General features: G+C 32.6%; 1 protein-coding gene across 6 annotated transcripts in view; it reads right to left on the bottom strand.

Annotated features, from left to right (window-relative positions):
- STK31 (serine/threonine kinase 31) overlaps positions 1-14976 on the bottom strand; it is an 86722-nt gene that overhangs the window by 33464 nt on the left and 38282 nt on the right. For all 6 annotated transcript variants that reach the window (XM_038557121.1, XM_038557124.1, XM_038557125.1 and 3 more), the window contains exons 15-22: positions 14023-14154; positions 12723-12824; positions 10793-10873; positions 8828-8953; positions 7903-8028; positions 7640-7726; positions 6825-6974; positions 3648-3770 (exon numbers count right to left, since the gene is read on the bottom strand). In XM_038557121.1, coding sequence (XP_038413049.1) covers positions 3648-3770; positions 6825-6974; positions 7640-7726; positions 7903-8028; positions 8828-8953; positions 10793-10873; positions 12723-12824; positions 14023-14154 — 927 coding nt within the window. The remainder of the gene's footprint in view (positions 1-3647; positions 3771-6824; positions 6975-7639; positions 7727-7902; positions 8029-8827; positions 8954-10792; positions 10874-12722; positions 12825-14022; positions 14155-14976) is intronic.

Below are 14976 nucleotides of genomic sequence, written 5' to 3'. Positions count from 1 at the left end.
TACTAAGCCAGCAAAAGGCTAAAACTTGTGAATAATTAAATGGGGAGGCAAGATGCCCAATGATTACCACATGCATAGGTATAAACACTCTTTTGGTAACAGCTTTATTGAGATATAATTGCTGTTAAACAAACTACATATATTTAAAGTAATATGATTAGTTTTGATATATGTACAGATCTACTAAATCACAATCAAGCTAATGGAACATAGTGATTATGCCAAGAAATTTCCTCATGCCACTTTTGTAATCCATCCCTCCTTTCCCCTCTACCCTCAAGACTCCAGGGCATTAATGATCTCCTTTATGTCATTATAGATAAGTATATATTTTTTAGAAGTTTATATAAATAGAACCATAAAATACGTACTTTTTCTTTCCCCTGGCTTCTTTAGCTTGGCAGGATTACTTCAAGATTCTTCCATATTATTGGTTATATTAATAGTTCTTTTCTTTTTATTGCTAGTAGTATTCCAATAGATATACAGCACTGTTTAACCATTCAGTTAGATAGATATTTCAGTTTAATCCCAGTTTTGGGCTATTACAAATAAAATGTCTTTGAGTATCTGTGTCCAATTCTGTGTGGACATATGCTTTCATTTCTCTTAGCTAACTACCTGGGAGTAAAAATGGCTGAGTCACATGGTAGGTACATGTTTAACCTTTTAACAAACTGTCAAATTTTGTTGTCCAGAATGGTTGCTCCACTTACATTTCTCTCAGCAATATATGAGAGTTATAGCTGCTATACATGTTAGTCAGTACTTGGTATGGTCAATCTTTTTAATTTTAGGCTTCCTAGCAGAGGCATAGTAGTAGATCATTTTGGTTTTAATTTGCTTTTGTCTAATAATTAAAGATACTGAGAGCATCTTTTCCCATGTTTATTTACCATCTAGGTATCTTATTTGGTAAGATGTCTATTTAAACAATTCTGCCCATTTTTAAACTGAGTTGTCTTATTACTAAGTTTTTTGTAAACTGAATATAAGTCTTTTGCAAATATTTCTCCCAGTCTGTGTGTGACTTGCCTTTCATTTTTGTAACAATGTCTTCTGAAAATCAAAGTTTTGAATTTTGATCAAATCCAAATTACTGATTTTCTTTTATACTTGACGTTTTTAAATATCCTCTTACAGGAAATCTTTGCCAAACTCAAAGTCAATAAAATTTACTCCTATGTTTTATTCCAATTTTAAAGACTTCAGTTTTAATAATGATTCAAAGGGGCACATGTACCCCAATGTTTATAGCAGCAATGTCCACAAAAGCCAAAATATGGAAAGAGCCCAGATGTCCATCAACAGATGAATGGATAAAGCAGATGTGGTGTGTGTGTGTATATATACATACACAAAATGGAGTATTACTCAGCCATCAAAAAGATGAAATCTTACCATTTACAATGACGTGGATGTACTAGAGGGTATTATGTGCTAAACAAAGTCTACCAGAGAAAGACAAATATATAATTTCACTTATATGTAGAACTTAAGAAACAAACCAGTAGAACACTGGAGAGGGGATGGAAAAATAAGATGAAATCAGAGTGGAAGACAAATCACAAGAGACTCCTGAGAGTTACTGGAGTAGAAGGGGGTGGAGGGTGAGGTAGGTGGGTGTTAGACATTAAGGAGGGCACATGATATAATGAGCACTGGAATATGCAACTGATGAATCACTAAACTCTACCTCTGAAACTAATAATACACTATATGCTAATTCATTTTAAATAAAATAAAGGCTTCAGTTTTACACTTAGGTCTAAAACACATTTAGACTTAATTTTTATAAATTGTGCAAGGATTAAATCAAAATTTCTTTTTTATATACAGATATTCAACTGTTAGAGTACAATTTGAAGATGATCCTTTTCCTCACAGAATTGCCTTGAAATCTTTGTCAAAAATCAAATCATATATTTTTACTATTTCAACTGCCTTTATTCTGTTCCATTGATCTCTATATCTAACTTTAAACCAACACCACAATATCTTGATTTATTATAACTTTATTAAGTCTTAAAATCAGGTAGTTTAAATTTTCAAAATTATTTTAGCTAACTCAGTTCTATGTATTTTCATATAAATTATATCTGATTGTCAATTACTGTTTAAAAAAAAAAGGCCTAGAAGGATTTTGTTGAAATTGTATTGACCCCATAGACCTATTTAGTAATTCACATCCACACAATACTAAGTCTTCCAGTCCATAACCCTGATACGGCTCTCCATTTATTTATGTCTTCTTTAGTTTCTCTCAACAATACATCATAGTTTTCAGGGTATAGGTCTTGCAAATTTTTTGTCATATTTATCCCTAAAAATTTTATTTTCGTATTTTTGATACTCATGTAAATGACTTTTTAATCTCAATTCCCTATTATTTGTTGCTAGTATATAGAAACATAGTTAATTATTAATTTTGCGTCTTACAACCTTTATAAACTTACTAATTCCAGTAGCTCTTAAGTACATTCCTAAAGACGGCATATAATTAGTCATCTCATCATCAGTTTTTCTTCCTCACTTTTAAACTGTATGCATTTTATTTCTTTTTGTTGCCTTATTATACTGGCTAAAACCAGGATCAGCAAAAAAAATAAAAATAAAAAAAAAATAAAAAAAGCCAAGAATGGTTTTTACATTTTTAAATGTTTAAAAGAAAATTAAAGCATACTATTTCATGACACATGAAAATTACATGAAATTCAAATTTCAATGTCCATAAATAAAATTTTAATAGAACAGAGCCATTCATTTACATGTGTGTGTTTAGGGCTACTTTCTACAGCAAGAAAGAACATATGGCTCACAAAGCCTAAAATATTTACCATCTGGCCCTTTATAAAAAAAACTTTGGACCCCTGGGCTAGAATCTTCAGTACAATGTTAAGCAAAAGAAGTAAAAACAGACATCCTTCCCTTGTTAATACTTAATCCCTCATAATCTGTAGGAAGAGTAAATTTAAGCCATGGATAAAAAAGCAGCTACGTGGTTTATAGTGAAAACAGAACACTTACTCAGGGCTCATTTATTTTCCACATATGCATGAACTGTTTATAGATTTATATAGGACAAAATCTTTACTGTTAATCTTGACTTTAATAAAACTAAAATCTTTACTGTTAATCTTGACTTTAATAAAACTAAAACAATAGCATATGTAAAATACATATCAAGCTAATTTGTAGTAAGTACACAACAGGAGATAGGAAGTATAGTTTACGATAAAATTTTTTTAAAAAGGGAAAAAACGGAATCCCTGGGTGGCTCAGCAGTTTAGCACCTGCCTTCAGCCCAGGGCATGATCCTGGAATCCCGGGATCAAGTCTGACGTCGGGCTCCATGGAGCCTGCTTCTCCCTCTGCTTGTGTCTCTGCCCCTCTCTCTGTATCTCTCATGAATAAATAAATAAAATCTTAAATAAAAAAAAAAAAAAAAGGAAAAAAGTTTTCTACTAAATTTTTCTACTACTTTTTCTACTAAAAATCTACCACTGCTTTTTACCCAGAGCAATATGTTGAGGAAAACCACTATAAAATCATCACTTTACATATTTAAATATATATAAATATATTTGCACATATTTATATATATTTTTATATATATGACTGATCTATTTCAATAAAAAATAACATACCCATAATAAAAGGCAACCATAAGCATACAAGTCAGAACTTGGAGAAGCAGGCTTTCCCATTTTCAGTTCAGGTGATATCAAACTCAAGTCACCAACCATCATGTTCACTGAAGTTCGCTGACTCTATAAAAACAATAGGTTAAATATTTTAGAGGCAACACAGATGAGGTAGCCTTCTGTGAAGTCCTCTGCATTTAATCAACACAAAAAACTAATTCATTTGAAATATTTCATTCTCTCTTGCTTTCAAATATTTTTACTCAATATCTGCTATTGTAAATTACTCTTAAAATCAGTTTCATAAAATTAACAGTGAGACACTGGTTACATTTCACATTACAGACTCAAGTAGATTCAAAACCAAGAAACAGGGGATCCCTGGGTGGCTCAGCAGTTTGGCGCCTGCCTTTGGCCCAGGACGTGACCCTAGAGTCCCGGGATCGAGTCCCACTTTGGGCTCCCTGCATGGAGCCTGCTTCTCCCTCCTCCTGTGTCTCTGCCTCTCTCTCTTTCTATGTCTATCATAAATAAATAAATGAATCTTTAAAAAAAAAAAATAAAGAAACACCAATTATCTAAACATTTAGAACTTCTTTTAAATATAAGGTACATAAGTGCAAGAAGGAGTGCTATTTTTTAATTCTGAAAATTCTAAACAGCGTTTTTAAAAACTAGAAGTCTACAAAGTACTTTCCTTCCTTACTGATTATATTCTAAGTATACTATTTCTTATGTGTCAAAAGATGATGAGTGGTAAGAACGTGAACCCTGGATTCAGACAGACCTTGGCTGCAATTCCCACTCTCCCACTTACTTGCTGTGTGACCTTGGGCTTTAACCCCTTGAACCTAAATTAACTGTAAAATGGAAATAATACCTAGCTTACAAAAATACTGAAAAAAGATAAAAGTAATTAGCACAATAAATACCTAGTACATACCACTAAGTGTTAATTATCTCTTCTTCCACTATCTTTATCTTTCCTTCTCACAGTGTGGTCAAAAAGACCTAGAGCTAAGGCATCACCTGAGATCTTGTTAGAAATGCAGAATTTCCATCCTAGAAATGCTGAATAAAAATGTGCATATTAACAAGATCCTAGGTGATTCATATGCACCATAAAAGCAATGATCTTGACAATAGACTACTTTTCAAATTTTTCTTCCTGATTAATACTTCAATCTGAGAGTAGTATGAAAAGAGTAGAGCAAAGGTGAGTTTAATCAGTATCTCAGAAAAGTAATTTTAAATGAAGATTAAAACAATGGGGAGATAATAACAGTTGACAGATTAGTAAAAGAGGAAGAATAATTCTTGGAGTAGTCATGATATATATACACAGTTGTTCAAATGGCATGCTCAAAAGGTAAACTAACCAAGATCCTTAAGAGTTGAGAACTTTTTTAAACTCCTAATTCAGTTATTTTTCTTAGGACATTACCTTAATTTTCAGAAAAATTAATAAAAATATTTCAATACATCTACTCTGTATAAGTCTTTTAAAATCCAACATTTCGTTACAGTTTTACATTTCCATTTTCTCATTTTTTGAGCTACCATATGAAAACCATTAAGACTACATATACACAGGTGGCATTACCCTATGACTTGCAGACAACGAAAATATAAAACATTAAGACTTACTACTAGTCAAAAGGGATCTGCTCAGACAATAAAATGTTAGCAAGAATGTAGAGAAATTAAAATCCTCATACATTGCTGATGAGAACATAAAAAGATGGAGCCACTTTGGAAAATAGTTTGATTCCTCAAAAAGTGAAACAGTTACCATATAGCAAAACAATCTCAGTCCCAATAGGAATGAAAACATATGTCCACACAAAAGTTTGTATAATAATGTTCACAACAGCATTATTCATAATGATCAAAAAAAGAAACTATCCAAATATCCACCAACTAAAGCACATAAAAACAAAATATGGTACATCCATACAACAAAATATTATTTGGGCATTTTTAAAAAGAAATGAAGTTCAGATACATACTACAAGACACATGAACCTTGAAAATGTTACGTTAATGAAATAAGCTTTTCATAAGACTATATATTGTATGATTCCATTTATAGGAAATATCCAGAATATCAAATTACAGAGACAGAAAGATTAGTTTTTTCCAAGGGGCTGAGTAAAGGAGGAAATGGGGAATGACTATAAATTTGTATAGAGTTTCTTTTTGGAGATGTTAAAAATGTTCTGGAATTAAATAGTGGTGATCAATATACAACTTTGTGACTACACTAAAAGCTAGTACTGAACTGTGAACATTTATATTACGTGAATTGTATTTCAATAAAGTTATTTTGAAAAAGAAAACTGCTCCCATGTGATCGTGTATATTTTGAGCCTTCCCATTCTATTTAAAAAAAAAAAAAAAAAGCACAATATGCTCTTTCATTGTCTGATATCTCCTACGTCAAAAAGTTCCTCTTCTGAGGCACTAAATATTATGACACCAAATTAACAGCTAACATAATTGAATCATCACTTAAACTAAGTGGAAAAGTTCAAGGTTCCAATCTTTAAAAAAAAAAAAAAAAATGGTGGGGGGATCCCTGGGTGGCTCAGTGGTTTAACGCCTGCCTGCCTTTGGCCCAGGAAGCGATCCTGGAGTCCCGGGATCAAGTCCAAAGTCAGGCTCCCGGCATGGAGCCTGCTTCTCCCTCCTCCTGTGTCTCTGCCTCTCTCTGTATCATGAATGAATGAATAAAAAAGGAAAAATTCAAGGTTCCTAAGTTTCTAAAAATATTCCATTAATCAAAAATTAGCAAAGTATGTATATCTATATTTAATCTACTGGTGGGGGAGGGCACCAGCAGAGACAAATGTCCATCTAGTTTTCCTTGTGTATTTCCAAGCAATTAAATATTTATTGATGATGATAAAAGAAAGTAACAACTGTTGCTGTCAGTGCCATTGACTGTAATGTTAGGTTACTCCTCATATTTAAAAAGTTAAAAAATATAATGCACAAATTTAGAGACTCTTATTATAATCCCTAGCTGGTAACAGTTAACTGCTTACCCTACATGACACTACATGCCTTAACCATGACAAAGATCTTATAATAAATTACCATACTATGTAAAAAGCTGAATTAATGTCTAATAATATTAAATGAAGTCTAGAACCTATTTGTAAAACCACAATATATTACCACAGATTTGGTGAAGTCAAAATCTCCAACAATTCCTTGTTCACGATTTAAAGCAAATACATTGTTCTGATGAAGTGATCCATGAATTATGTCAGCCTTGTGCAATGTATGTAGGCCCTGGGCAACACCTTTCATGACCTTTAAAGCTTCCTACAGATAAGTACACACAAAAGAAGTCAGGAAGTAGGCAAATCATTTTAATACTTGAACTTTTTTTAATTAAAAGACTTTTCCAGAAGTGAGTAAACCTTCTTCCAAATCAACCTTTAATAAGAATACAGAATAGAAAAAGAATAAAAGCCAGAAGCCCAGATTATGTAACATCATATACATATAACTTAAAACACTGCAGTCCCTATGAAGACGACTTATACAAATAATGAGCATAAAATTAGCATCTAGAAAATACTAAATTTAGTGTTTGTAAGAAGAATCAGGGCATCCTCTATTTTTACTATTAATCCAAATTTACAATGCAAATTAAAGCTGCCAGTTAAGCATTTATAATACTAAGCACTATACTACGCAATTTACACACAGCACAGTTTAATGGTTATAAGCAAGCGCTTTGGTAATTTCAATCCCCATATCTGCCTCTTTGTTGAGGACCATGTACAAGTCCCTTAATCTCTGTGAGCCTTATTTTTCTCATCTGTATATAATGGGATAAGTCATATCACAGGGCTGATGTGGCAATTACACAGCATAATACCAGTCAAAATTTTACATAGTACATAAAGCATATAGCATGTCCTTTAACATTCGGTGTTACTTTCCCATTTAATATATCCATGAAAATAGTGTTTTTTACTTACTTCTGAAGTTAAAGGCACACTGGCTTGAACAGCACTCAGGTTTGCCCTAGGATAGTATGGGACCATCAGATAAACCATAGGATCAGACTAAAAGCAAAACAGAACAAAACTCAAAGTGAAAATTCTTCAATGTATTTTTAGTATACACTGATTATACAAGATAACTTTTTCTTTACATTAAAAGGAATAAACCACCTCTCTAAAGCTTGGAGCTAAAACTTATTGTAAATGTTTTCTGCAACACACAAGCATAAGAACTTTACCTTACACAAAAATAGGAATATCAACGGTAGTAACCCAGACCCTTCTTTAGCTTCTCTCCAAGCTCTGTGGTAGGCGGCTGCTCTCTGAATCACCCTAGCTTCTGTGTCCACATCCACAGAATAGCCCTGGTACCAAAAAGAGAGGCAACTGTAATTCCAACATTAAAAATCTTACTCTAATTATATACCATTTCAACTTAAACATAGTATTTTTATAGAAGTTAAATTACATCTAATTTTATTTTTTAATTGTATAAGTACCTGTTCTGCTTTGAATGCTATAATTTAGAAAGGAAAAAACAATTCTACCTGTACCTTAATATACATTCTATAATGCATTGACACTTGAGCAAAATTAATTATCCTACTATGATCAAGTTTCCTCAGATCAATAAAGAAATCAAAGAACAGAAAACTGTATTGGTAAAACAGCTAAAATTTCAAAGAGAGTGTAAGTAAAGGAAGAATTTTATAAAGCCTTTCTATAGAATGTAGTGGGTTCATCCAAAAAAGAAAAGCCAACTATATCCTATTAAAGGTATGTATTATTGAGGGAAATGAGGGAAACTGAATTCAAAATTAGTTCTGGCAGCCAAACTGGAAACATCATCATAGTGCCAGTCAAAACATATAATTTTTTTTTTGAGAGGGGGAAGGAGAGAGATGTGGGGGAGGAGAAAGAGAAAGAATCTCAAGCCAGCTCCATGCCCAGAGTGGAGCCTGACATGGGGCTCAATCTCATGACCCTGCAATCATGATCTGAGCAGAAATCAAGAGTCTTATGCTTAATCAACTGAGCCAGTCAGGCGCCCCTCAACTTATACAATTTAGAAAACAAGCAGTGGGTTTTCACTTTCCTGAAAAGTAATAACCACCACTCCCCGTTATACTTCCGAATCTTCCATAGATCAGAACTTAAACTTACCTTTAAAAGAATTATTTGCCCATTAACCTCAGAACAAACCAAAGGGCGCTTGCTGCTAAGTTCCTTCATGGGCTCAGCATCAAGAAGATCCCGTTCCAAACTCATAGTAAGAAGACCACCAGAGTTCTAGGCACAAAGTTGTATTACAGTTAAAGAATGCAAACCATCCCAGTACTTTTAAATCATCAACATAATTAGCTACGCGCTAGGAGATGATTTGGACATCATCAACTGTACTGGAGAAACCAATAAAATAAAAATACTGAAAGCTTCCTAGTTTTTCTAGTTGCTGGCTCTTGAACTCCTCTCACTTTATGTGTAATCAAAATACATTTAATGACTGCTACTGTTCTAGAACAAATTTCAAATATGACTGGGATTAACCAGATATGCACCCAAGAAAACCCTGATGTTTACTTGGAAGACTTCACGTGTTTCTTAAAAATATTAAAATGATAGATACAAAAATAGTTGTAGAATGAGAAGTCTAAAAATTATGACTACTATGAATTCTAACACTTCTACCTCTGAAGTAGAATTCTCAAAAGTGAAAATGGCTTTCAAATATTTTAATTCTATTAGATATTTCTGCCACTTTTTAAAAGGAATAATTTTTTTGGATAAAATCTATCAACATTTTAGATCAAGGTAAGCATTATTGTGGTATAGTTTTAGTAAGGGGTTGTGAAATTGTTTTCTGGTTTTTAGTTTTATGTGTTGTCAATATTTTTAAGTAAACCACAAAATACAATCAACTTACAGGAGTTTCCTGCACAAACATCACAGTCAAACATCTTAAAATCATTAAAGGAGCCTATCAGCTACGACTAAAAAGTTTTATAATCTTCCACAGTAAAGAGATTAGCATACTTTTAAAAACTAATTGTCAAATCCTACACAGCACCACATACTCATCTATCCTACATGAGAGAGTGTCTAAGCTAAAATTAAATAACTGTGAAGAAAATCTCACATTATTTTAATGTCTAGTCTGGAAAAATCTTACAATAATTGCTTTAACAATTTAAGGGGACTTTAATCTTACATATTCATGACTTCATAAACTCTATATAACCATTTCTATACTATAGTCAAGCTATTATCATGAATTTAATGACAATCTTAAAGAATAGAGTTTCCATCTAGTCCCTCATCCTTAGCAGGTAATATAAGACACAGAGGTAACAGATTCTACTCTGAGAGCCAGTTTACCAATCCTGCTCCATACAGCTCTTCTGTCAAATATGTTGATTATCCAGGCTTTGAATCCTGCCTGCCTAGAAAACTATGGCCATGTCAACATCTCTACTTAACCAATTCTCTAGAATTCTTTCCCACCTGCTCTAACTGAAAAGATATATTCTGCTTAAATTCCTCATGACTGTCAGCATCCTCCTTTTAGTCTAACTGTTGAAACAACAGCTAAAATTGCTTTATCACCTCAAAAAATAAACACCTGTAATTCAAACAAGTGCAATGTACTGAATGCAATGTACACATGCAATGTACTGAACAGATACAAGGAAAAGAGGAAACAGAGAAAAACACGCAAATTAATACAAACATTAGAATACAGTATGCCAATACTATTGTTTTTTTTTTTTTAACCTTTTTTTTCTTAAGACTTTTTACTTATTTGAGAGAGAGAGAGAACATCCATGGGAGGGAGGAGACAGAGAGGAAGAAGCAGACTCCCTGCTGAGCTGGGAGCCTGATGTGGGGCTCAATCCCAGGACCGTGAGATCATGATTTGAGCCAAAGGCTGATGCTTAACAGACTGAGCCACCCAGGTGCCCCAATACTAAAGACAGTCTTAAAGAAAAGTTCTAACCATGCCCAGAAGTTATTCATCAGGAACATCTTCATAGTAAGGATATCATAAACTTAATAATTGACACACGATTTTAATATCATCACTTTTCAACCTTCTATAGAATAATAATTCTCAGGGGCAACAAAGCTTACCATGTACTTAAGTAATCCTATTTCAGGATAAAGCAGAGGCAACTCAGGGAACCATTTCTGCACCAAGCAATTCAGCTTCTCCTAAATTCAAAAAATATTTTTTATTAAGAATCAATATATATTTAATTGTGACATGTTGCCCTTCAGGAAAAAATAACACAAAATAACAAAAAAATCTAATAAAGCATCTCCTTTATTATAAATCTAACAAGATACACAACCTAATAAGATGTATAACCTAAAATGATATATAATCACTGATTTTGCCTTCTACTACAAGAAATATCCAATAAAAACCAAGAGCCATCTTGGGTCAAAGTTACCATCTTACTAACAGAAGAAAAATTTAATTATCAATTTTAAGCTTGGTATACGTATATGGGCACAGTATTTTGCCTAAGATCAAAGTACATATTCACTTCCAAGCTAACATGAAAATATGTGTTTAATAATACCAATTTGCATCATAAAATTGTCATTTCTCAAAATATTAAGACCACACTTTTTAAAATAATAGCTATTTAGAAGGGAAAAAAATCATAAAAGCCTTGAAAGAAGAAACAAATATGAGGCTCTACAAAAGCCACTTTGAAGCAAATATGAAAAATGAGGCTCCTTAGAAAAGTCATTTGTCACATTTATTAAGTAAAACTTCTAGGCACTTGTGATATGACTGGAATATGGCTATTTTATTCAAGGTTCATAAGCTGAATAATTAAACACACATAGATGAGTTTGCTAAATAAAGCATAATAACACTTAAAATGTCTATTATTCTTTTTTATTTTATTTAAACTCCATTAACATAGTGTATTTAGTTTCAGCCACAGAATTCAGTGATTCATCAGTTGAATGTAACACCCAGTGCTCATTACACCAAGTGCCTTTCTTAATGCCCATCACCCAGTTACCCCATCCCTCCTCCCACCTTCCCTCCAGCAACCCTCAGTTTGTTTCCTATAGTTCAAAGTCTCTTAACGGTTTTTCTCCCTCTCTGATTAATATAGATATTGGAATACAATATTATTTTCATTGTATTTTTATTGTTCAAAGTAGTGTCTACCTTTATTCCACCATTACATCCCTGAAACATAAAAATTTTATTTTTTATTTATTCATTCATTCATCATTCATTTATGAAAGTGAGTGAGCGAGCAAGCAAGGAAGCAAGCACGCACTCAAGCAGGAGGGGAAAGGCAGAGGGAGAGAGGGACGGAGAATCCCAAGCAGGCTCCACACCCAGTATGGAGCTTGACACAGAGCTCATTCTCACAACCCTGAGATCATGACCTAAGATGAAGTCATAAGTCCAATTAATGTTCAACAGACTGAGCAACCCAGGAGCCCCATATTTTTTCCATTTTAAAGAGAAAATACACTGACAGACTCTCCCAAGGCCACAAAATACTAGTTATAAGAGTGGAGACTTAAAGATGTAACTCCCAAAATTCAGGCAGTTGCATTGCTATATTCTTCAACTAAATTACATTGCTCCATTAATGTTTTCATTGCAGCATTAGGTTAAAAGAGTGTTGACTTAGATTTTACTAAAGGAAAAAAATCTTTATGTGAAACAGAAATCAAGCAGCATGTAAAAATATATTTGTGCTCTAATCTCCACTCTTGTAAAAATAGGCAGAAAGATGACTAAAAACAAGTGAAATGTTAACAGTGATTACTACTGTTATAACTGAATGGAACAGCTGATTACAGGTGATATTTTTTCTTCTCTATAATTTTCTGTAATTTCCACATTTGGTACAGTGGTTGTGAATTATCATCAGAAATGAATTTCTAAATTCACATAAACATTACTATGCAAACATAACTATGCCAATATAATCCACAGCCTTGTCATTATAGTCCACTTCATAAAATGGCTATGTGAATTCAATTTCTACAAAAATTCAGAACTTCGAAGAATACTTACATATTCCTCCTGCTCACGATAAATTTCGTGAAAGACACTATTACGCAACTGAGTTATTTCTTGTTTTATTTTCTCAATTTCAGATCCATCATGGTCATCAGACTTTAATCAAAAAGAAAAAAGTGACCTTTTGAGCTTATTAAAGTAGACTGAAAACAAATCTTCCTAGTAAGAATGTAATTTCTACAGCAAATCACTGATTTATATGTTTCTTTCCGTATCTAGCACCTAACAGACCTTCATATCACTTGCTGACTATATATTACTCTAACAGTGAGACTTTTCCCAAACCTACAAAAAGGGGGATAAAAAGATCAACACAGATTTTACTTGTCTCTTAATTTGCTGTAGATTTTCTCTAAGAAGATGACCAACTGCCATCATATAGTAAATGTCAAGAAGAGGAACCAGAATACAACTAAATTCCCTGGAATTGTTTTCTACATGAGATCTATTTAAAAAAAAAAAAAAAAAAGTAAATGTGTCTATTAGAGGAAAGACAATGTAGGACTCACAAAGACTCCATAAAACTCCAATGATAATAAATAAGCCACCTTAAAAATGTCGTATTTCTCCAAAAGTTAAAAAAATTAAACTAAAAAAGACCCCCACTCCCCAGTCCAGAATAGGACAAAAAACTAGAAAAATCTTAAACCATTAAATCAGTCTCACTCCAAGTCCAATTAAGTTCTCCAAAGAGGAAGAGATAGATCAAGTTGGATTAAGATATAATATAGATCCCTTTAGTTCACAAATCAGTCCTGAAGGGACACAAATAATTACCAGCTTATTCAGTTTCAAACCAAAAGGTGAGTCCAGATTAGAGTGTCTGAATTCTTCCAGTTCTATTATATGAAAACGACGTAGAGCATTTTCGAGGAATGGTATGTCCAGCCATTAAAAACAGAGCCAACAAAAATATCATGATCTTAAATTCTACCTGTAGGAGAGTACCTTGCAGGTAATAGGTTTATATTATAATAGGTATTATAGTAGTCTAAACCAAAATAATTTTTAAATTGTTCTAAAATAGTTGTTACTAAAAACAAAGGCAGCCATGTAAAATGTTTTCAAAGAACAGTTAATGACATGGTACAATGTTGACATCATTAATGTAATAATCTTATTTACATATACAGAAAAAAGATAAAATACATAAAACAAAATGTAAGTAATGGTTCTATTTTAAGGAATGTATTTGTGCATGACTTTCAGATAGCAGAGTAAAATAAGATACACACAGAATTTTGTAAAAACCAAGTGTTTCAAAAAAAAAAAAAAAAACCAAGTGTTTCCTTACTTCTTCCAAATTATTCTTTTCAACCAATTTCCATCTCAGTCGAGCTTTTAAGTTTTTCAGTGTCTTTTTAATGGACAGCAAGTGATCCACATTGGAGCTCTTGTTTAAACATTCAGTAATCTGCTTCTTAAACTAAGAAAGAAAAGGAGTTATTTTATTTTCAAAAGCGACAAAAATATTTATTGAAGTCACTTACTGACCATTTATTTCTCTATCAAGATTCAACTACTATTTACTGAGTTCAGATTGAAATAAATTCCACAATTTTCAAAAAGATAATCTACTAACTGATTTCTTAGTTATCCACATTTCTATTCAGGAGAACATGAGTCCCAGCAATCAGAGTAGCAAAGTTAAAAGAAATATTTTCAAGCTGAGAACTACTGTGAGACACCTTTGCTAGATATGATGTAAAGTGAATCTTCTAGTAAGAATATAAACTAAAATTACTTTTCCCCAAAGTCGTGTGACAATACGTATCAATTTTTAAGAATGTTGATTCCTTCTGACTTAGTAATTAAGAATTTTTAGGAAACTATCTGAAGATTAGTACAAAGATTACGTACAGTGTTGATTATGGTTAAAAATGACTGGAAGTAACCTAAACATCTAACACAGATGAAAGGTTAAATAATGTTGTACATCTATGCAGTGATGATGCTTTAGTTGCTCAAAATGACAGTGTAGAGGAATCATGAATCATATGGGGCAGTTTTCATAATATACCATTAAATGAAGAAACATTTTCAAAACAGTTTACAAAATAATGCAATGTACATGATATATGTATGCATACAAAAGTCACTATCCATAAAGAAAACACTCTGAAGTTAGCTCTGAGTACCTCTTAGGCTAAGGAGATTATAATCAATGTTTTTATTTCTTCTTAGCTTTCTGTATTAAGCAAATTTTCTACTATACATCTGTACAGGCATAAAGATAATGATGGTAAAG

This window comes from Canis lupus, chromosome 14, assembly GCF_011100685.1.
Source record: "Canis lupus familiaris isolate Mischka breed German Shepherd chromosome 14, alternate assembly UU_Cfam_GSD_1.0, whole genome shotgun sequence".
NCBI lineage: Eukaryota > Metazoa > Chordata > Mammalia > Carnivora > Canidae > Canis > Canis lupus.
The sequence above is the reverse complement of the archived record's forward strand: the minus strand, read 5'-3'. Positions and strand labels throughout refer to the sequence as shown.